Genomic DNA, 20,980 nt, shown 5'->3' on the forward strand with positions numbered 1-20,980 from the left:
GCAATCAGGGAAATCCAAATTGAGGAACATTTCTGCAAACAGCGAGCAACGGGCTGCAGCAGACCGGGGACCGCTCTGAAATCCAGGGACCCTAAAAGACATGACAGTTAAACACAACACCTGAGCCTTGATGGGGCCCTAGATCCAAACAAAACAAGAACCGCTCCTGCAGTAAAATAGCTACCAAGGGCTTTGCTGGGAAGTGTGAATACGGACCGGGTGTCCGAGGGTGCCACTCTCTCCCCTGTTGTGAAATGCCCTGAATGGGACAGCTGCCCTGTAGTCAGGTAGGAGGATGTCCTGGTTCCCAGAAGACACTTCCAAGGGTACAGACGGACGGGGACGTGACACACGCACTGAAGTCTCGGCTATGACGGGGGTGGGGAGACGAGGGGAGGAGGGAGGAGGGCGCGCGCATGAGCGCGCGGAGTGCAGAACAGGCTGGTGTCGTTCGCAGATACGCAGAGGGGCCAAAGGCACGTGTGTTCTCACTGCTATCTGCACAACTCTCCTGCAGTTGGCAATTTTTCAAAATGAAAAGCTGGGGAAGAACGCAGGGGTGTCCGGAAGGCACCCTGCGCCCGTGCACAGAGGGGAAAAGGGAGCCCGAGAGCCGAGCTCGGTCTTAGGTTGCAGGGCTGGGCTGCAAAAGGCCTGGTCCAGGATTCGACAGTTTGCTCTTCACCGAAGGGAAAAGGGCGAGCTGGGACGTCGGAAACATTTACGGGTTAAATTTCCTCCGCTGGGAAGTTATGGCAGTTACATGAGTTTTAATTAAGAAGATAAACACCCTAACATGTACTTAAAAAAGAAACGCAGTACAAACTAGTTACACATTTGGTTAAGAGTATAAATATTTTTGGAGTTGAAAAAGTCAATAAAAGGTAAAATCATTCTGATTTTAATGTTCACGTACATGTGTTCACGGGTTACTGCTGCACATTTAATTTAAGACGGCCCTTTTAATAAGCAGAAAATGGGCATTTTTATGTTGTTTAAATTTTAATGTGGACTTTTGTCCCAAACAACACAGACATTCAGGCTACTTGTAAATGATACAAGATTTTTTGCTAATGAGGCATTATGTAGAACATATGCAAAAATCACAGCTCAGTCTTCCAAAATAGACCACAATAACAAGAAAAAACACGATTTTAATAAAAAGGAGCAGCACTGGGCTTTTTACTTCAAAGCAATTAAGGGCTTTGGATAACCAAAAGTTTATGTCAGGCCGATGCCAAACCAAACTGGTCTATTAAACACATTCTCTGAAGAGTTGCTGTAATATTCTGTGGAAAGGCTCTCTGCCGTAAATACCCAGCCCTGCACTCTGAAGATTACAACTGTGCTCGGTTCATGTCTGAGAACAAGGGGTCCAACGTGCAGATCAGGCTTCTAGAATTTCAAATCTGAAATAATGTATCCGTGAAAGACAAGTTCAAATATGTTTTCCATTTTGTAATTTTTCTCTACAGTAAATTATACCAAGTTTTATATTCTCCCCAACATTTTTTTTCAACAGTTTTCCATTAGTCTCAAAAAAATAAAAAATAAAAAAAAAACTGCTGTTTCCCGTAAAACTTGGAGCTATGTGTAAACATATAAGAAAAAATAGACTTGAGGCCCCTGAGTTGAAGTCACTTCTTCAGTTTTTCAACAACTGCATTTCAAGAAACAATATGCCATTCACTACAAGTACCTTTCCTTCTAAGGAAATAACATGGGATTTTCAATTTTACAAAATCAGTAAGGTAGGGTACTAATGGCTTATTTCTTATTTCTTTGGCCTCGACAAATAATAGTGCCTTTACGTGTAATTCTTATTTTGTCTTCTAGTTTTTTATATGAAAAGAAAAGGAAGAAAGAAAAACAAGAAAAAAGAAAGACCACTATGGAGTGAATAATAAAGCCCCCTGAGGAGGGCAGGAGTTGCGTTTTTAGGGCAAACCCTTCCATGTGAATATGTTGGTATCTCTTGCTGATAATATTTTGTATAGAGAACATGTATACCTGTGTATTACTCGGGTCTTGTGCTGTTCTGGCCCCAGGATTGAAGGGCTTCTGGATCTCCCTTTCAGTGAACTCTGAACACCCCAGTTCCTACATGACCACACCCCTCTGGAAGTGGGTACAGCAAGCAGAGCGTCCCTCCCGGCGACAGAGAGAGCGAAGCTGCTAGGGATGGGCTCCAAGCTTGGACTTGGCTGAAGCGCAGGATTTTAACACTCAGGTGGTGTCTCAGACGTGACCGTGGGCAGTTCACTGAGATCGCCACGCTCGGTGTTGGGTCCTTCAGCTCCGCCCCTCACGAGGAAACGTGGGCTGATGTCCCAAGAAGGCTAAGTCTACATCAGTTCTTCTCGGGGGAACACGAATAACTCCTTGGGATTCAAGCTGGTTCAAAGCCAGGGTTCAAATTATATCCCTGAATCTATATATACTTCTCAAAGATATTCTTTTTTTTTTTGCTCTGCACTTAAAAGCAATATTTAAAGGTCCCTAGATATGTAGAATTTCATGATATAATTTAATTTCACACATAACTTTTTAGAAACAGAAACTATTAAGAGACGGTGCTAATCTTTTAAAACTCCGAAATATAAAGATTTTCATATATTTTTAATCCTACTTTGTTTTTTAAAAACAAGTCTCTCATTGAGCATCGTTTCTTGGTTGTTCCAAGCAGTACTTCGTAGGGTAAGTTTGTTAAAGAAGAATTAAGCTCTGCAGTGAAAAACTAGAAAATCGTCCTTGGTTTTTCTAAATAAGAGCCTAGGCACAAGAGCATGATATCCCATAAACTGGAAAAGGCCACAACAGGGATCTAGGTCGGACTTAAAAAAAAAAAAAAAGCGAGAAATAAAATAGATACAACAAACGGAATGTGTAGGCCTCGGACAGACTTCAATTCAAACAGGTGACAGCCAGTTCCAGAGAAGTTTGACTAGGAACTGGTTATTGGCTGACAGCGAGGAATCGTGGTTTCGTTGCGTGTGATAACGGCTCGGTGGTTAGATGAAAAGAGAACTCCTCATCAGAGAGAGGTGGACACGGAGGTGCTTACAGGGGAGATGACGTGCGACCTGGCTGGGGCGAAGTCGCTGAAGAAGATGAAGGTGAAGGGACGGATGGCACAAGACTGGCAACACGCTGACAACTGTGAAACCCGAGGGAGGGGTACATGGGGCTTCCACATACTGCTCTCTTTATTTTTTGGCATACCGGGTAAAAAAACAAGCAAACCTAAAGGATAAAGACAAGTAACAGAAAGGGAAAAGCGTAGAGGGAAGAGGATGTGCAGGAAGAACGCATGAAGTCTTCTCGGAAACGCAGCAGGAAAGCACCCAACGAGAGCGCAGTCATTTGGAGCCACAACCAAAGCCCAGAGGAGGACGGGGCAGGAAATGCCGCACGTTATGGCCCAGCAGAGTGAAGAGGCCACGAGGGGACCACCGAAGGGCCCTCTGTCATCCCTAACAATCGACAGAATTTGATGCAAACTCTGAATAGGAGGAGAAGTTAACACCTTCTGGGGACTAAAAAATACAACGGCTGGTACCACTGTAAGGAACCGACTACCTTTTCAGGATGAAACAAACTTGAGCCCGGACTTACTCACAGGGCCCGCAGCCGCTGCGTCCCTGTCGCACGTATTTCTCCGGCGGGAATAATCACACGGCGCTAGAACTCCCTGCCGTCTCGGTAAACGGGGCCAGTGAGCGGGGCCCACAAGATGAGGCCGAGCGGGTAAGGGAGCTGCCCGCAGACTAGAGCCGCTGACGGCCGTGAGCAGGTCCAGGGCAGGCTTGTGCGGACAATGTGAAGTACAAACACGATTTTTAAACAGACTGGACTTACCTTCTAGGACACATGGTAAAGTGTTTTAAACGAATTCGGACCGTATCGAAGTGATACTTCTGTCCCAACATACCTTTGATCTGCAGCCTGCTGCTCTCGAAGCTGAAGAAGAGATAACTCAATTTCATTTTCTTTCCTCCGCAACTGCGTTCTCAGGACCTCAGCCAGCTGCTCTAACTCTTCTATCTGGCCTCTCTGCGACTGAACAACATCTTCTCTGAAATAAAAGAACCTTCCCGTGAATGTGAAGTTTGAAGAAATATCTGCAGTATTTAAGATCGGTACCGAGAAAGTTCTTCATAATAAAGACCAAGCAAAATTAAAAATTGTAGCGGAGGTGCCTCTGCACACAGGAAAATAGCAGCTGCTGAAAGGTGATGATGTGGAGGTGCGCAGGGAGCAATGTGAGGTCCCCTTTTTCTAAGACAATGTCCTGGGCAATGGGCTGGTGTTAGACTCAGTTCACGAGGCATTAGCTGTTCACCTACTGTGTACTCCCCACGTGTTCCTCTTCAGCTAATTTCTATGCCTCGGTTCTTTCATGGGCAGATCTCCCTATACCACCCAAGTCAGCACTTCAGAGAGAAATGGCAGAAGAATTGCAGAATATAATTAAATGGTGTCTAGCATGTGTTTCTTTCCCCCTCGTCTGGCAGGAACCCAGGGTAATGAGCCTCAGGGAGCTGGCTGGTGTGTGCCCCTGGCTCTGCAGCTGACTCACAGGTTAATAAGATTAGGTGTAGTCTTGTAGTTTCTGTTCTCTCACAGTTTCGTCACCACTGTATCTGGTATTTAAAATATTCAAAAGAAAGAAATGTAAGCGCATCGGTCTCTTAAGCAACCATCTAAAGCGTGATACTCTGCCTGGTGCTTTCTGTCCTGGTAGGAACTGGTCCTTTCTGGTGCTCTAGGTGGAGGCCCGTGGTAGATAAGGGGGAACCTTATCTCCATCTGTGGGGCCCACAGACCCGGAAACCATGAGGCTTTGATTAACTGGAAAAGTAAGCGAAACGCGGCAGACGTAACTTCTGTGAAACCATAGCATGATGAAGAATGCCGGACTGGGGAACCAGAGTGCAACAAAATCTGAAATCCATATGTAGCTGATAACTGTTAAGCCACTCCTTCCAAATAGTTTTAACCAGAAAAAGGCAAATTAATTCAGGATTTACAAAATATTACCTGTACTTTTCCTGAGAATAAAAATGTTGCCTCTAAAGCTTATACTATTCTACATGGACGCGCTTTAGGCCATTCCTTTGGGGAAAGTTATAATAAAGGACTATACTATAAATACTTCCATTGACGCACTTGGTTAAATTGTTTGTTTTCTTCATTTTCATAGAAACATTCAAAATAATATGTTCTTATCGCACAGATCTAGCTGTAATTTGGGGCAGCAAATTATTTTCATGTAAATTAATTTCGTTTAAAACAAAGAAAAGAGAGGAATGAAAAAAAAAAAAGAAAGAAAGATCAAGAAACAAAGGTCTGAAATGACCACAAAAAGAATACATACAAATGCCTTATTTCTCCTCTGGCTTCGTCCAGTAAACTGTTGCCATATTTTGTAAGCGTGGGTTGATCTCCGTCTACATCTTGGAATCTAATACCTAAAAGTAAATTAATAAGATTACAGAAGGTAGAAAAGAGGACCCTTGATTCGGTATCGCAAGGAAATGTGTAATGCAGTAACACTTGTTAGGTGCCCGGGGACATGCACTCTCTGGTGCGGAGCGTGAGAACCACCTGGCCGGCGGGACTATCACATCTCGGCCGCCGGCTGGCATGAAACCGAACACAGCGGCAGGGAGGACCCACGTAACACATTCTGCCGGGGAAACTAAATTACCTGGAAATAATATGATTCAACTTAGATTTAAAACTCCTGAAATAATTTCTGAAAGAAACAAAGTCTTCAGTTCAGGTCTTGACAATATAAATTGAAGCATGGGAAAAAGGTTTCAAAATCAAACTTGATTTTTTTTTTTTTCCTTTTAGTATTTTTGATAAATGTTTACTTTGGTTTATTCCACCCCAATAATAAAATCCATATATAAACAAAGATAATTTGAGAAAAGATCATCAACAGGAGTGCTTAAAGTAAAACGTTTTGCTGCTGTACTTAAAGTAGAACTTTTCTTATAAAGATAGTTACATGCAATTTTAAAAGCCTGGGTCCATTGTTAAAAATGAGACATCCTTTTAATTACATGAAGTAGTTTACACTTAAGACGATAATTAAATTATTATAGTTTAAGGTGGATAAAATATGACACAATTAAATTATTAAGAGTTTAAGGTAAATTATTACCATTTCGTTTTTAATGGCACACAGTCCCAGATATAACGGTACAGAAAAAAATTCTGTCTCTTTAGAAATGCTTACTTTTTAAACATAATTTTAATTAGAATAATGACACTATTATTTGCGCTTTCCAAAACTTCCACCTTTTTTTCTGTAATCTAGCCTGAGGACCAGAAGAGGATCCGCCTAAACATTAAAATAGTTTACTGTGTTAAAATTTGCCAATTATATTATTTTGGCAGTCATGCTCATTCTTAAGCATTTCCTACCTAAACCATGGAAAAACTACACACCACTAGTGGAATTTTAAAAACCCATTTATACTCAAGATATGCCTTTAAACGACGGTCTCATGGTGAGCTGTCAATGATTACCTTTTAAAACATATGCACGTCATAAAAATCTTTGTCCTTCACAATGAGAATTGTTTCTCCATTACAGGGATCACACCTTGAGCCGGGACTTTCATCCTTTATGTCCATGAGGCACACGCAGAAAATGGTCATATTTGTACAGCAGTTTGCGGGTAAGGCTGGCGGGGCCAGAGAGGGTCTGGGGTTCTCAGCCAACCCCCCCGCCGCCAGCCCCCCGCCTGGGGCGGCACTATTTCTGACAGGCCTGGCCGAGTCCCAGCCTCAACCGTGGACCTGAAGAGTCTAATGTGATTACTACAGTAGGTTTACTCAGAAGGAGAGCAGTGGAGACAGTATGTAGCGCTGTCTAAGGCTCTGTGCGGCTTCTGCCTCGGACTCTGCACCAAAGGGTGAAGAAGGTCTGAGTGACTGAGTGTAAGCTCAAGGAGAAGTTCAAGCTAGTCGTCATATTTTAAAGAGACTCTGCTGTTCTGTGGCTCTCTCTCTCTTTTTTTCCTATAGGGGGAGACTCCCATCAAATCTCTTCCATTTAAATAGCAATTCAGAGCACTCTTGTTAGCTCGCGTGCTAATCAATCTAAAACATGGGGGCGGTGTCAGTCTGACAGACCCGCAGACCTTAGAGGCCAGCTGGCCCAACGACAGTCGCAGGGGACAGCACTGAGGGGCAGAGCGGACAAGGGACCTTTTAAAGGTGGAAGATACAACGGTGGGGCTCCCCTCCCCTAGCCTCCCGTCTAATCTGGTGCTAACGCTCCATTTCACAGGTGGGGAAAACGAGGCCCTGAGGGGTCAAGTGCGGCCTGCCATGTAAAAAGCTAGTTAGTGGCAGGGTGCATTTTCTGTCCCATAATTCATCGTGACGGCTTCGGTTATGCTCCGTCCGCCGCCGGTCTCACCTGGCGAGGGGCAGCCAAGCCCTTTCATCCCGCAGCTGCCTCCTGCCTGTGTGGGGAGGCCTCCCTGACTTCAAAGGGACGCTGTCTAGAGAATCAAGTGTTAACATTTTGGCTCGAAGAAAAAAAATAGAACAAATTTATCTCCCTTTCTGTTCATAGGCTGTGTTTTTTCTTTCTCAATGAACTGAAATGAAAGTTTTACATTGTTCTTTTTTTTTTTTTTTATGTCCCTAAAAATGTTTGGTCTTTATGTGAAATGGATTCCAAATGAAGATCAATTAGAGTTAAAATTGGATTTCCTTTCCTAGTAGTTGAAATTAAAAATGTGTTACCTAAAATAATTCCTGGCTTTTTGCTTCATTATAAATACAGCTAGTCTGTGGGTGGAGAGGGTTGGGACTTGGTTGGAACTATTTAGGTTCTTTTTATAATGACTCTTGTCTAGGCAACTGAATTGTTTTGTAACCTGGGGAGGCTTTAGGGGACTCATTTTCAAAATCAAGAAAGTGATTGGCCTATGATAATTTATGGAGAGACTCGTATGATCACTTGATTAAATGCTTCTTTTTTACATGTAAAGGCAACTCAAGTTCAGAAGGATTAGAAGACTTGTCCCAAGTCCCCAGATAGTAAGCAGAGGAGCAAGAACCCAACTTTTAAACTCCTAAGTATGTGTATCCTGGCATGCTGCCTCCACACGATGAGAAAGATTTACACCATTTTGCATATTTTATAAAAGGTCTTTCAATGAAGAACTTAAATGTGATCACATGTAAGCAAACTAGCTGGTTTCCCCATTTGCCTGCATCAGGGCGATTTGCTTTCATAATATAAATAAACCAACTCAAACGAAACAACCCATATTTTATGTAGTTCCATACGTGTCTCACAGTGGTTAGAATGAACAGTTATGTTCCATGTTTTACGAAACAAATTTGAGTGTCTAGTGAACCTTAAATAAAATGATCATGTTAATAGTAATGATTTTATCAAAAAGCCAGTCCAAAAATGATTCTTCGCTTTCTAAAGAAACTGAAAAACATGAATAATACAGAAATATAACTGCGTGTGTGTGTGTGTGTGTACAAGGACCTATTAAAAGACTGAAGTTTAGGGTTCATGGAAGCTTCCGTTTACCTTTCCGGGGGCCGTCCTGCGGGCCTGCATTTTCACTCGCTTTTCTACACCCCGAGTGTACACGGGATTGCACGGAAGGGTACGGCGTTTGCCTGTAACCCTGGACTTGAAGTTGCTGTTTGGCCGAAATGAGTCTGTTTTTGAGGACTTCATTCTGTCTTTCAAGCTCATGAACTTTCTCTTGCAGCTGCTCCATCATTTCTTCCATTTCCACGTCCCGTCCCAGCCGCTGGGGGCCGCCACCAACCCGCTCGTATCGTTTCTTGTCATTAACCAGTCGTATGAACTTGGTGGCCATTCTGGGGAAATAATAAAAAGATGAAAAGGAATGTGAGAAGTCAGCATAAAATGCATTCTGTTGAAAGGAACATAATCACTGTGAAGACTTCAGTGCAGAACCTGAATAATAAATTTCAGGTTTTGATGTAACTATTACTGCCTGTGAAGAACCCTTTGATGATAATTGAAACCACCGCGCAACAATCTGCTTTATAGCACTGACAAATAACAGTTTCCTAAGGCTTATCATTTAAGGTTAGTCAAGAGAGGACACATATTTACTCCATATGTTCCTCAAATGCAATTTTTAACGCATGACCTTATGTAGGAATGCTGTATGCACTTAAATGTAGCTACAGATTGTGGATGTGGTGGGTTCTATCTGCAGGCCACAGTCAGTTAAAACTTTGGAAAAGTGTGTTAAGACTATGCAGCATTTAGGTGATATACTGTTTCAGTTTCTCTAAGATTAAGACATACAACACATATAAAAGTGTTAAGATTGCAGAGATACACACATATAAAAAACCCAATGAAAAATTCAAAAGAAACCACAGCGTGCCATTAAATGTTGCTTAGTGCTCAAGAAACATGCATGCTTAATGGCAGAAAATAATTAGATGCAGAAAGTATTATTTTAATGCTACCTTTAGGTTTACATATAAATTGGGCTTTTGACATCTCAGGAGTTTATACCTTTGATTCTTTTAAGTTTTGATAAAAACTGGTCAGACAGAACAAAAGACAGAAAGGGCACATGGGGGTGATGTAATATACACGTACAGAAAACATGCCTGACAGTGAATGGAAAAATCTTGGCAGCACAAGAAAGAAAAGGTGGCTTTGATGAGAGACACAAGTTCAAGACTTTACAAAATTGGTCGCACATCTTCAATAGCTGACTCTAGTTTATAGTGAATCTATTTTTATAAAGACCCAGACAGGAGATTGAAAATAAAAACTCACTTCATTTTTCTTGAAACGGGGTTTGCTTTATTTTAGCATGGTTATGGACAGAAGCTTTTACTTAAGAGAACAAAAGTGAAATAAAAAAAAAAAAATCCTTAATAGCTTTGGGATGTCACAGAACAACCTTTTTTTTTTTTTGCCCTAAGCGGAGTCCTCTGTAAAAGCAGTAGTAATACATGTTTCTCTACACTTCTGGCTTCTAGGCCCACAGCATGCGGCACCAGGGAGAGCTACGCATAACATAATCAGTTAAGATTGTTTTCTCTTTCCCTCGAGGCACATCCATTAAACATGCTTTATAAGGGATCCAGGATAATAAAGACCAAGATCCAAGAGCACCACAAACACCCTAGTAAAATAATCAATGGATTAGTTCCTTTTCCACCTAATCCAGGGAATGATATATCATCGGGGATTTTGGGCAGGTATTATAGCCCCACAGAGCCATGCACTCTTCGGAGCCCGATAAGGAGTATAGGATCCTGAGCCACACCCCCCCCCCCAATGGCTTATCCCTAGAAATAATGGCAGCCATCGAAGTGAGATGCCAGCCTAAATATCTGTTACGGAAAGATTTTGACAGAGACAGAGGATTTCATTCAAAAGAAAGACACAGAGTTAAACCAAATAAACAAATAAACAGGACAGACAAAAGGCAGATTTAATACGAAAAAGCAGTGCAAGAAAAGGACGTCAGTGGAGTGGCTTGCCAACCCTTCAAAGACGCTCACGTAAGCTTTGTCACGGAACATCAGACTGCATCGCCTTCTCCAGTACCAGCAATACTGTTCCCGCATTTACTTTATGATGTTAGTGAATCATAAGTGATCAGGTGAAGTTTGAGTACTTACTTGAAAAGGTGGTTCATCAAATCTACATTTTTACTAACGTGACACTAATTACATCTTAAGGGTACATGTAGAGGCGGTTTTTACCTAGATATCTAGGTGTTGTCAGTGGTGTGACATTGAGAAGGAATTTAGAGCGTTGGGTCACAACGGTCATTAGATCACGACTCTCAGATCTGAGTAAAATAAAATCCCAGGAGGTTCATGGCTTGAACATACCGTGCGCTGCAGGCAGGGAGATAAATAGAACAGATGCACACAACTTGACTCCTAGCCCAGTCCTTTTTCCATTCAACTACACGGCTCATTATTAAGTTGCTTTATATTTTCTGGCTAGGACAAATTACTAATGAGGTCAAGGTTGTGAATTCAATTCTTTTACTGAGCAATTACGCTTACAAAGAAAAAGCATCGTTTAGGGGTGAGAGACCAAATTCCTCACTCTGACAGGCTGACATGTGTGTGTTACTGGTCAGGAACGGAATCAGGCAGGTGAGTCATGTGTCCTGAGAAAAGTCATTATTGTAACTCAAAAACCCAACTTGAAGTAAAAGCCCCTTGCACAGCAGGTCAGGGGGGCATTAAGACGGAGTCTGCAGAGTAGAAATTGAATTAAAATCACCCCTTTGGAATAAATCTGAAGCAGACAAAAACCCTGTCTTCTTTCCTGGCTGTCTTCCCTTTCCATTGGACCTAGAACACACCTATGAACCCAGACCTGTTCACGCTTGTAGATGTGAAAGCATTTTTTGTTTTTAATGCCCCCCTTTTCGAAGACAGTCCCAGTGTTGCTGAACAAGAAAGAATTAAAGATCTACTCTTCAGAAATTATCTCTGCAGAAATCTTTGCACACAAATCAAAAGTGACAGTTTCTTCAGAAACAGTTGAGACTCTGAAATAAACGCAGATTCTAGACTAACTTGAGCAAAGTTAAATAGGTTCCAGACATTCAAGTCATGTTTTCATTAGTAAACCCTAAATTTTAAGGACACATGCATTTTAACACATTAACATAGATAATTGCTTTTTGAAACTTTCATTTTAAAATCATTCAAAAAAACAGATGCTTTGGCCATTTGCTTATTAAACTATAAATATTAAACCCAAAGTTATTTATAGATATGATATACTCAGGCACTATTAGCTCTTCCTTTCAAATAGCGGCTTCAGGCATAAGAAACACTCATAATCTTTTGGGTTTATTATTCTAGTTTGTAAGAGTTTCCATTCTTAAAAAATTGTATTTATTTACAACCTGCCTGGCTACAAGAAGGATTCAAGGTGGAGTTTGCAATTAAGTTTATAAAAAAGCAAATTCCCTAAACTTTACAGAGTCAGGAAAAAAAGCTTAAAGCTTTTTATCACAACCTTTTAATCTTATCCTCTTGCTTGCGGGCATGTTGCTTGAGTAAAATGTTCTCGTCGTGCAATCGCAGAAATCTGTCTTCCAGCTCCTCCCGACCGATCCGTGACACAGCCTGGTGAGACCTCATTGTTCGCGTTGCTGAAGTTTCTGTGAAAAGGCCAAGGATTACTTAAAATAGTCTCTAAAAATGATAACAGTTAATATGAATCTAAAATCTGATGCACTCATCCCAGATTTTTTCCTTTGTGACCTGCAATTAAGATTGCTTTAGAAAATATTAGCATTGATCACATCACTGATCAGAGGGGAGAATAAAAACTGTTGCTCTTAATACTTTATATGCAATATTAAAGGCTCTGAACAATAATAGTATCATTCAAAAATGTATTCAAATAACCATTCTTTAAGATATAAGCTGGAATTTGGGTGAAATAAAGGCTTTTTGATTTATATGCTCTATGTTGAAAAAAACTATAAAAGTTTTTTTTTTTTTATACAAAGAGTTATAACAGTAATCTAGTAAACATAATATGATTAAGGATATTTTTCTGAGCTATGGGTGTTGGGTTATAGAAAATAAACTATAAAATTTGTAAGACCAAATAAACAAAACCCTTCATAAATTATCTGTAATCTATCTTAAATATTAAAAAAAAAAAACAACTTTTATACGTTTTAGCATGTGCGTATAATACTTTTTACATATGCTTACGTTTGGTATTTTCCATATCACTGTGAAGCTGGTCGATTTTCAATGATCCTCCAAAAGAAACAAAGAACAAATGGACCAAGATTAAAGCCCTTTGGCGGGTGACTGGGGGCAAGAACGGAACTTAAGAGTATCTCATCCCAATAAAGGGCTTTGCAAACTTAAAAGTTAGTTGTATTTGGATCCCTGATACTCTGCCAAAAGTCTAAAGCAAGGCTCATACACATTTTTTACTTTTAACAATAAGAACTGTATAAGCAAATTTATCTTCTTCGATGAACGATGCATTGGTCACCTTTCTGGGGTGGCTCAAGGTGACCGACCACCTGTGCTCTTCTGGTTAACAGGTGTATGACGATGCCCTGGTGGAATATACTCTATTTACACCACAGCCTTCTCAGTGACAAGCGCAGCGGCGTGACCGCAGGGCTGGCACACTACGCACGAGGAAACACAGCTCTACACTGCACACTGTTCCTTTAGGCTGTACTTTCCTTTCTTAATTTGAAAATGCTTTTTAGATCTATCGCAACCACTAAGATATAAAAGCATAAAGGAAACCTTTAATGTATATTAATTTGATAACTCCAAGTCAATATCGCTTGGATAAACAAACCATGGTGAGAGACTCCACTTGAAAGACAAAATAATTTTAAATATGGCATTTCCTCCCATATGAAATTTAAACATAAAGAAACATTTTAATGGCGAGTGTGATTTAAGCCAGGCAATTCGGTTTGGAGGCCTGATACTCTCTGTAGTTTCTACTGATGTGTGGAATTTTAAAAAGATGATTTATAACGATTCTTTATCAGAACAGAGGGGAATTTTACGTTTTCTATGAGCTGTTGATAATTGAGGCATGCAGTAAAATACCATATGTTGTCCCAAACACTCCATCCTCTCGTCTGGTCCAATCAAGAGCTATATAGTTCCTTCAATGGCTTCATTTGTATAAATATCAAAAATATTTCAAATTAAAAGTGAAGAAGTTACTGATCAAAGTTCGTAGCTGTAATAAATAACAGCTGGCCATACCTTGTAACCCTCCCACCCCACAGAGGTTTGGACCTGTATCTTTCACAGGCACGTCTCCCGCTGTCTCGTCCGTGGGACCAGACATGGCCTATCTGCGGAGAAAAGAAAATTCAAATAAAATCTTTCCAACTTATAACATTAACTATGCGATGGAATGAACCAAATAAAATGAATAAGGAACCAGAACTTTAATGGACATCTTATTGCCCACATGTGCAGCTTGAAGAAGATGAAAGCTATTTTATAAGTAATACTATATTGAATTATGGAGACAGTGTTCCTTTCAACAGCATGTTTCCTATAGTTTGCTTAGGAAATGAGGTAAGATTATCATTCTTCCTTCTCTCTTCCTCTTAGTCCTCTATCTGAAACAAAAACAAATTCCCCTAAATTTAGAAACACTTCCTCTCCATCCATCATCCCTTCCTCCAAGCAGATATCTTGGAAAAAACTCAAGTCAGGAACGTGACTCAAATGGTTGTTCTATTACTTAGTAGCTGGTCGAGTCACCTAATCTCACTGAGTTTCAGTTCTTTAATTTAAAAATGGAAAAAAGAATACAATACCTATTTCACAGGGTGATGCTAAGGGTGAGACAGTAAATTAAAAGCATTTTGCACATTTGCCTGGGATGCCAATATTAGTTGAATATTAATTTTCAGCTTGATGCACAAATGAGTGAGTAGTTCCAAGTTTTGCAGAAGAGGTTGTTGTATCAGTTCACCAAATGGGTTGGTTTTTGCTGTGTCCTGTCTTTGTTGTCATGAGGCCTGGGTCCCGGGGCTTCCTCCTTCAACATAAAGGCTGTCTGGCAAACTCTGGCATTTTCAGAGTTTCTATTCTTTACAGAGATGCACCACAGTGGCTTAGTTACAGATGTGGATGTGAGTGGTCCATGCAATGTCTAGTACGCTAAAAAAAAAAAAGGGGTTTTCATTTTAATCTACTCTGAAAGCCAAATGCAAATTGCCAGCGAAAACACCTCAATTTCTAAAATGTTGGTCCTAGAATGTCAAGTCCAAGAAGGCAGCAAGCTTATTGTTTTTTTTTTTTTGCCTCCGTATTCTCAGGGGCCGGCACGGGGCTGGGAACAGAGCAGCCATTCACTAAATTCTTGTCATGAATGGATGGTGTTCCTGGAGCTTCAGGCTGTGTGGACCCAGAGATGGTTTAGAAAGTCTTGTATCGTATCGTATCGGCAGCCGTCCGTCTCGAGAGACGATGGTGTAGCTTCTTAAGAGTCTATCTGCACCGCCGAGAATGGCTGTGCAGTCCAACTCGGGAGTGACACGGTATCTGTCTCCTCCCGTGTTGAATCGACATCTTGCGATGACGCTGGAGTGTCCTCTCCAGTGAAGCTGAAGCTACAGAGCCTGGGCAGGGTGATATGGAGGGTCTGCTGTTGCCCATGCAGCAGACCCCCCCTCTCTTCGCAGCTGAAGGGTCCAAGGGAAAGACGGAGTCAATACAGCTTGGCTTCAGGTGCGCCGCAGGAGTTGCCGGTGTTGACTACAACGTCAAACCGCCTTAGGGACTCCGGCTCCGGATTTTCTGTCGGGGTTTACTCCCTTAGCCTTTCCCCTGAAGAGGTATGCCGCAAGGCAGCGGAGGTTTTTTGGAGTCAGAGTTTTCCTTCTCTGATGTGCCCTGACTGGAAGATCGAACCAGCGACACTTAGCTCGCAGGCCGACGCTCAATCCACTGAGCCAAACCAGCCAGGGTAGAAAGTCTTGTATGCTCATGCATATACGCAATATCTTTTAGAGAGGGGGTTCACAATGTTTATAACAACTCATCACAGGTTGGGAACCATTGCATTTTGCTGTGACATAAACAGCTAACAGATACGTGCCTGGGTGGTCATCTAGTTCTTTTGGAAACAATGCTACAGAGAAGTTCACTATCAATAAATTTCAACACAGGATGCTTGTATAAAGGTAACTTTCCCATGGTGGAGTTACGGTAGCTTTCATAAGAATAACAATAACAATGACGATGGTGTTACTAGTTACTGAATGCTTACTAAAAGGTGCCAGGCACTTTCCCAAGTGCTCTGCTTATATGAATGAATCAGCTACCCACAGTATCCTTGTGAGGTTGTTACTCAAATGATCCCTACTTTACAAATGAAGCAACAGACACAGCTTAGGAAACATCCCCGAGGTCACTCGTCCAAGAAGCCGCTGTCTAGTTATATTTTTGATTGTCGCTACTCGGAAGCGGGAGTGTTCCTGGCATCTTAGAGACCAGAGATGATGCTAGACACCCTGCAATGCACAGGGATCACACCAGTTATCTGGCCCAGAATGCTCACGAGGTTGAGAAACCCTGTGTAATGCTCCAAGGTCTCTTTAACTCCATCTCACGCTGTCCCTCCTTGCTCACTATGCTCCCCTCACACTCTTCCCTCTAGGTTCCCCAAATCCAGGGTGGTCTTGCCTTGCCTGAGGCCTCTGCTGGATCCTCATTCTTTGGGGCTCAGCTCAAATATCGCTTCCCTGACCATCCTATGCACTTTTCCTCCCAGTGTCATCACTGCTTATTTCCGTTACTGCAATCATCTCTCCCTGAAATTATTTTCTTTGTTTTCTAGCTGATTACTAGTTCGTTGGTCTTCACTAGTAAAGTATGAGTGACCATCTTGAGATGGGTTATCTGCCCTGTTCACAGCTGCTCCCACGCAGTGCCTCCCACAAGGTGGGCACCAACATCATATTTGTTGAATGAATAAATGAATATCTGGCACTGAGACCAAAATGGTAAACAAAGTCCCTGCCTGTGTGCAGTGAATAGGCAAAGGGGTAATAAGACGAGAAACAGATCATTAGAAATAAATAATTGGCCACTCGGGAGGCTGAAGGGTGCACGAACCGACTCCTAACGCATGTCAAATAAGCGACCTGTGTTTATGGAACCTTCTGCTTAAAGAAGGACTTGGAGAAGCTCTGCGGTTAGCATCAGTTCTCATCAGGTAGGGTTTAGGTCTGGATCTAAATTTTCGAACAGGCGCTGGGCGTGGGGGCTGTGGTTCAGGCCTGATGATGGGCGCGGGGGGTTGTCTCGTGCTGGGCTACTTTTCACGCGATCAGAACCCCAGGGCCCTCTCCAGGCCGTCGAGCAGACTCCACGGCCCCGGGCGGTGCTGCAAGTAAGGAGCCGACCACCTCGATCGCCCTCTCCTCCCCACAGTACTCACCGCCACTCTCTCCCCGCGGGCAGCCAGCCGTTGCTATAGCGCCCGGTGAGCCGCACCGCCGGCCGAGAGAAGCACGGGAAAAACATGGCAGCCCCGCTGTCTCCTGGGAAATGTAGTTTTCTCGGGCCTTAGCGCGCCAGCTCCCCGCGTCGTGGACCTAGGAAATTCTAGTGCTCTAAATCCCGAGGCGCTCCGGGTGTCGCCGCTGTGCATCCTGGGAGTGGTAGTTCACGGGGCTCTCGGGTAGAATGGCGGTGGGTGGGAGCAGGTTGCCGAGAGAACTACACGCAGGAGGCGGGGTCCAGAGCGAGAGACTACAAGAGTGGCCGTGGCGAAGAAGGTTGGAGCGGCAGCATGAAGCGGACTCAGACCGCCGAGGAACGAGAACGCGAAGCTAAGGTATGTGGGGCCTCCGGAGTCTGGGATCTTTCGTGTACGCGTAGCTGGGGGCAGGGAACCGGAAGGACTTGGCTGGATGGCGAGCAGACGTGCGGTCTGAAGCCAACGCATGAAAGGGCCTTCTCAGCAAGGGAGCCACGGATCCGGGGGGCTATAAATTCGTGCCGCTCAGGATGCAGGCCTAGTCCTGTTGCATCAGCTCAGCAACGGAAGACAGCCGTTTGCTTGTTCTGCACCTGATACCTTGGGCAAATCTGTACCTACCCTTGTGCCTCAGTTTACTGGACTCTCAGATGACTGTGATCATACCAGCTGTGCCTCCTCCTTGCTAATGATTCCTGAGGACTGAGATCAGATGTGTTTATTTGGAACAGTTGTCTCAGTGGCCCGTTGATAATGTTCTACGTCTTCAGCACAGCGGATACGAAAATTTACCTACAATCCTATTGTCTGCTTTTGGGATTCAGCCTCTAGTAGTTGTTGCCATTCCGTGGGATGAAAATAATAATAGCAAGAGCGATTTTTTAAATAGCATTTATTACGTGTCAGGCTCGCGTTAAGTTCGTAATATTTATATTTCATATTCTTACCACAGCAGATTGCAAGATAGATATTTATACAGATGGAGTATCAACAGCCCTGTTTCGCAGATGAAGACTTGAGGCCCGGAAGAATTGAGTGTTTTCCTTTCTCTCATTCCCCAAATCAAGTCCTATTTATTTGTCTGAATATATTGGTAACCCGTCCGCCTTTTTTCCATCTCCACCTTGGACCAAGCTATCGTCATCTCTAATGGACTGTTACAATAGTCTTCTTATTGATCTACACTCTATACCCTAACACTCTGTTGTCCCCTGCTTCCTCTTCTCCCACAGTCTCTTTTTTCACATTGTGGAGTGTGATCTTCTAAAAATGCAAATCTAATCATGTTAATCTCCTCCCTCCCTCCTCTGCCAACCACCGACTTAAAAATCTTCCATGACTCCCTGTGGCCCTTAGAATAAGGACAGAACAACATGGCCTGCGTGGTCTGGGCACTGCTTGCTTCTACAGCTTCATTGGACATGACACTCTCCTTGATCTCTCCCCGTCAGCCACTTTGGCTGTCTTAAAAGTCCTTTCTGTTATCAGACTAAAGGGGTTCTCCACCTTGGGGTGTTCTATTCGAGAATGAGAAGCGGTCATCATTGGGTAGTTTTATTTACTTGCAGCAAGTAAAGGAAACGGGATTCACATCCAAAGCTTCCTCTCCCAGAAGGGAGGCTTAGCTTTGCTTGTATCCAGATTTGGTTAGTTACATGTTGATGTCTTCTTTGATCAGGTTGGGTTCCTGGCAAGCTCATCCATTACTGCTGCCTCTACAAAACACTGTGCTGTGTTTTAACATTTAGCAAGAATAACATTTAGTGAGAATGGCTCAGACATTGAGCCCCTTGTCCTGTCTTAAGAATGCCCCCCTGAGATTTTTTTTATTCCTCATTCTTAAGGGAATGGGCATGAGGGTCATACTTCTGTAACTGCTTCCTGATGAACATAAATGGAGGCAGTCTTTGAGTCAGAGGAATGGAATTCTCTGGTTGCTTGACTAATGAAGTCTCAGGGTCCCCTAGGTTCTCCGATTCCTGAGAACAGGAGTTCATGAAGAGACAGAATGTAGAAAAAACTGTTAGGAGTAAGAGCAGACTTATTGGACATTACTTATCTTGTAGCAGCTTGAGATCAGACAGGGATCCACAGGAGTACTGTGGATCTGGTTCTTTATTCTCACTGGGTAGAATAACAAGCTTCACTCAAGAGTGATATATCCAGGAAGCTACATTTTTTAGTTTAAGGGAAGAATGAGTTGTTAATAACAGCAAATGAGGACCTGTCCATACTGGGTTCAGTTGATTTTGTAGGGATTCTGAGTTCCAGGTTTTTAAATACACCCAGTTTCCTGGATTATATAGGTGTAGTTTAGTATCTTTTGGTGTGGGCAAAATCAGATTAGCATTTTTATTTAAGTTATATTTACCTTTCCTAATTGGCTAACAAATATTAGAAGTAAGGTTATAGCTGCAAGGGACCCCAGGAAAGGGAGAAACCAAGTTATGTTGGGGAGGGTCGATTTTACTGAGTTCCTCCTGCCAACCCCCAAATCGTCTCCATGATTAAAATTATACCAGCAATTATCTCCCATTTCTTTGTTTTTAAATTGATTTTAGAGAGAGAGGAAAAGAGAGGAAGAAACACTGATTTGTTTTTCCACTTATTTATTCATTCATTGGTTGATTCTTATATGTGCTCTGACAGGGGATAAAACCCACAACCTTGGCATATTGGGGATGATGGTCTAACCAACTAAGCTACCTGGCCAGGGCCTACTCCTCTTTTTAACATTACATCTAAGCTAGGTACTCTGGTATGACAGCTCTGGTTCTTATTTTAAAAGTGGCTCCATTTATATTACTTATATTTTTCCTCTTTTGATCAAGAGCTTCCCTCGAAAAGCATTCCTGATCAATTATCAGAAAATAGCACTGATCAGTTATTAAAAGCATCGTTGTTCCTGTTATCAGGTGTTTTATTTTGAGTATTTCATCCCATTGTCAGGCCCTGAAGGCAGGAAGGTTCATTCCGGGTATATCATATCCCATGTAGGAGGGAATGTCGTTGTTTCCTTTAGAACCTTAGGCCACATTTGAGCAAGAAGAACACCAGAACACAGTAAGGCTTTATAGTCATATTTCTTTAAGGGCAAGGCCTGGATTATATTTAATTCTAACTTTATTTTATCAGAGGTGTTTTATCCAAGAACAAGAGGTATTAACAACAGATCAAATCCCACCTTGCTTTGATAGAATGTTTTCAAGAGCAATTCTCCTGTCTAATGTCTCAGTGGGGGTCTTGAAAGTATACTTAACCATCTGTAATTTCTTGTATGAAAATTTTATAGGCCTTAGTGATCATTTCAAAACATTGAGCAAGACTTGTCAGAGGGGTGCCTTATACCATCGAGCTATGCAAAGTAAACAAAGATTTATAATAACAAAAATGTTAAGTTCAGTTTGAAGAATGGATCTGAATCAAGAGGCAATACCTGAGGGCAGTTAGCTAAAGAGAGTAAATAACTATGAGGTGTTAGTGGGTGCTGTGTTTAATCGTCTGGCTTGTGCTGAGGCTGGTACCTTCACTGGCACTTACATCACCAGTCAGTAGACATCTACGAGTTAATATCTCTTAAGTTGAGTCAGTCATGGATTAGTTAAGAGTCCCTGAAGTTTTGTATTTTAGAGTTTTCTCCATGAATCTCTCTGGAGATGAAACACCTTTGTACAAACATTTCTGTATTATAAAAGCACCAGAGTAAAACAGTAATTGTCTGTAAATGACAAAAGACGTTAAAATGGCCATGGGTAGAGTTAACATACATACATCTCAAGATCCCTTCTCCACGAACCTTGTGTAATGTACTCACACCTTTTGCAATATGCACAGCCCTTCTGTAACTTACATATATATCTTCCCGTTTTTGTCCCATCTTTTCCTCATTTTGAAATAATCATTTTATTCTAGGGAAAATTACTTGCCTATTTCTTTCTTTCCCAATAAAACCTGTCT

The 20,980-nt window shown here is 42.2% G+C and overlaps 1 protein-coding gene across 2 annotated transcripts; it reads right to left on the reverse strand.

The window, feature by feature from the left end:
- Positions 1-1,153: 1,153 nt before the first annotated feature.
- LOC149993957 (protein fantom-like) lies at positions 1,154-17,037 on the reverse strand. 2 transcript variants are annotated; one of them, XM_090259919.1, is made up of 7 exons: positions 16,982-17,037; positions 13,786-13,877; positions 12,041-12,185; positions 8,576-8,874; positions 5,378-5,471; positions 3,932-4,075; positions 1,154-1,409 (listed from the first exon to the last, which is right to left on the reverse strand). In XM_090259919.1, exons 2-7 carry the CDS (start codon positions 13,868-13,870, stop codon positions 1,388-1,390), a joined length of 789 nt encoding a protein of 262 aa, XP_090116045.1. In that variant the 5' UTR covers positions 13,871-13,877; positions 16,982-17,037; the 3' UTR covers positions 1,154-1,387. The 2 variants fall into 2 exon arrangements, with proteins under 2 accessions (XP_090116045.1, XP_090116046.1); XM_090259920.1 differs by lacking the exons at positions 1,154-1,409; positions 3,932-4,075; positions 5,378-5,471; positions 8,576-8,874 and having other exon boundaries at positions 12,034-12,185.
- Positions 17,038-20,980: the final 3,943 nt, after the last annotated feature.

The sequence above is a fragment of the Furipterus horrens genome, unplaced genomic scaffold, assembly GCF_987537825.1.
Source record: "Furipterus horrens unplaced genomic scaffold, mFurHor1.1.pri manual_scaffold_13, whole genome shotgun sequence".
Classification (NCBI taxonomy): Eukaryota; Metazoa; Chordata; class Mammalia; order Chiroptera; family Furipteridae; genus Furipterus; species Furipterus horrens.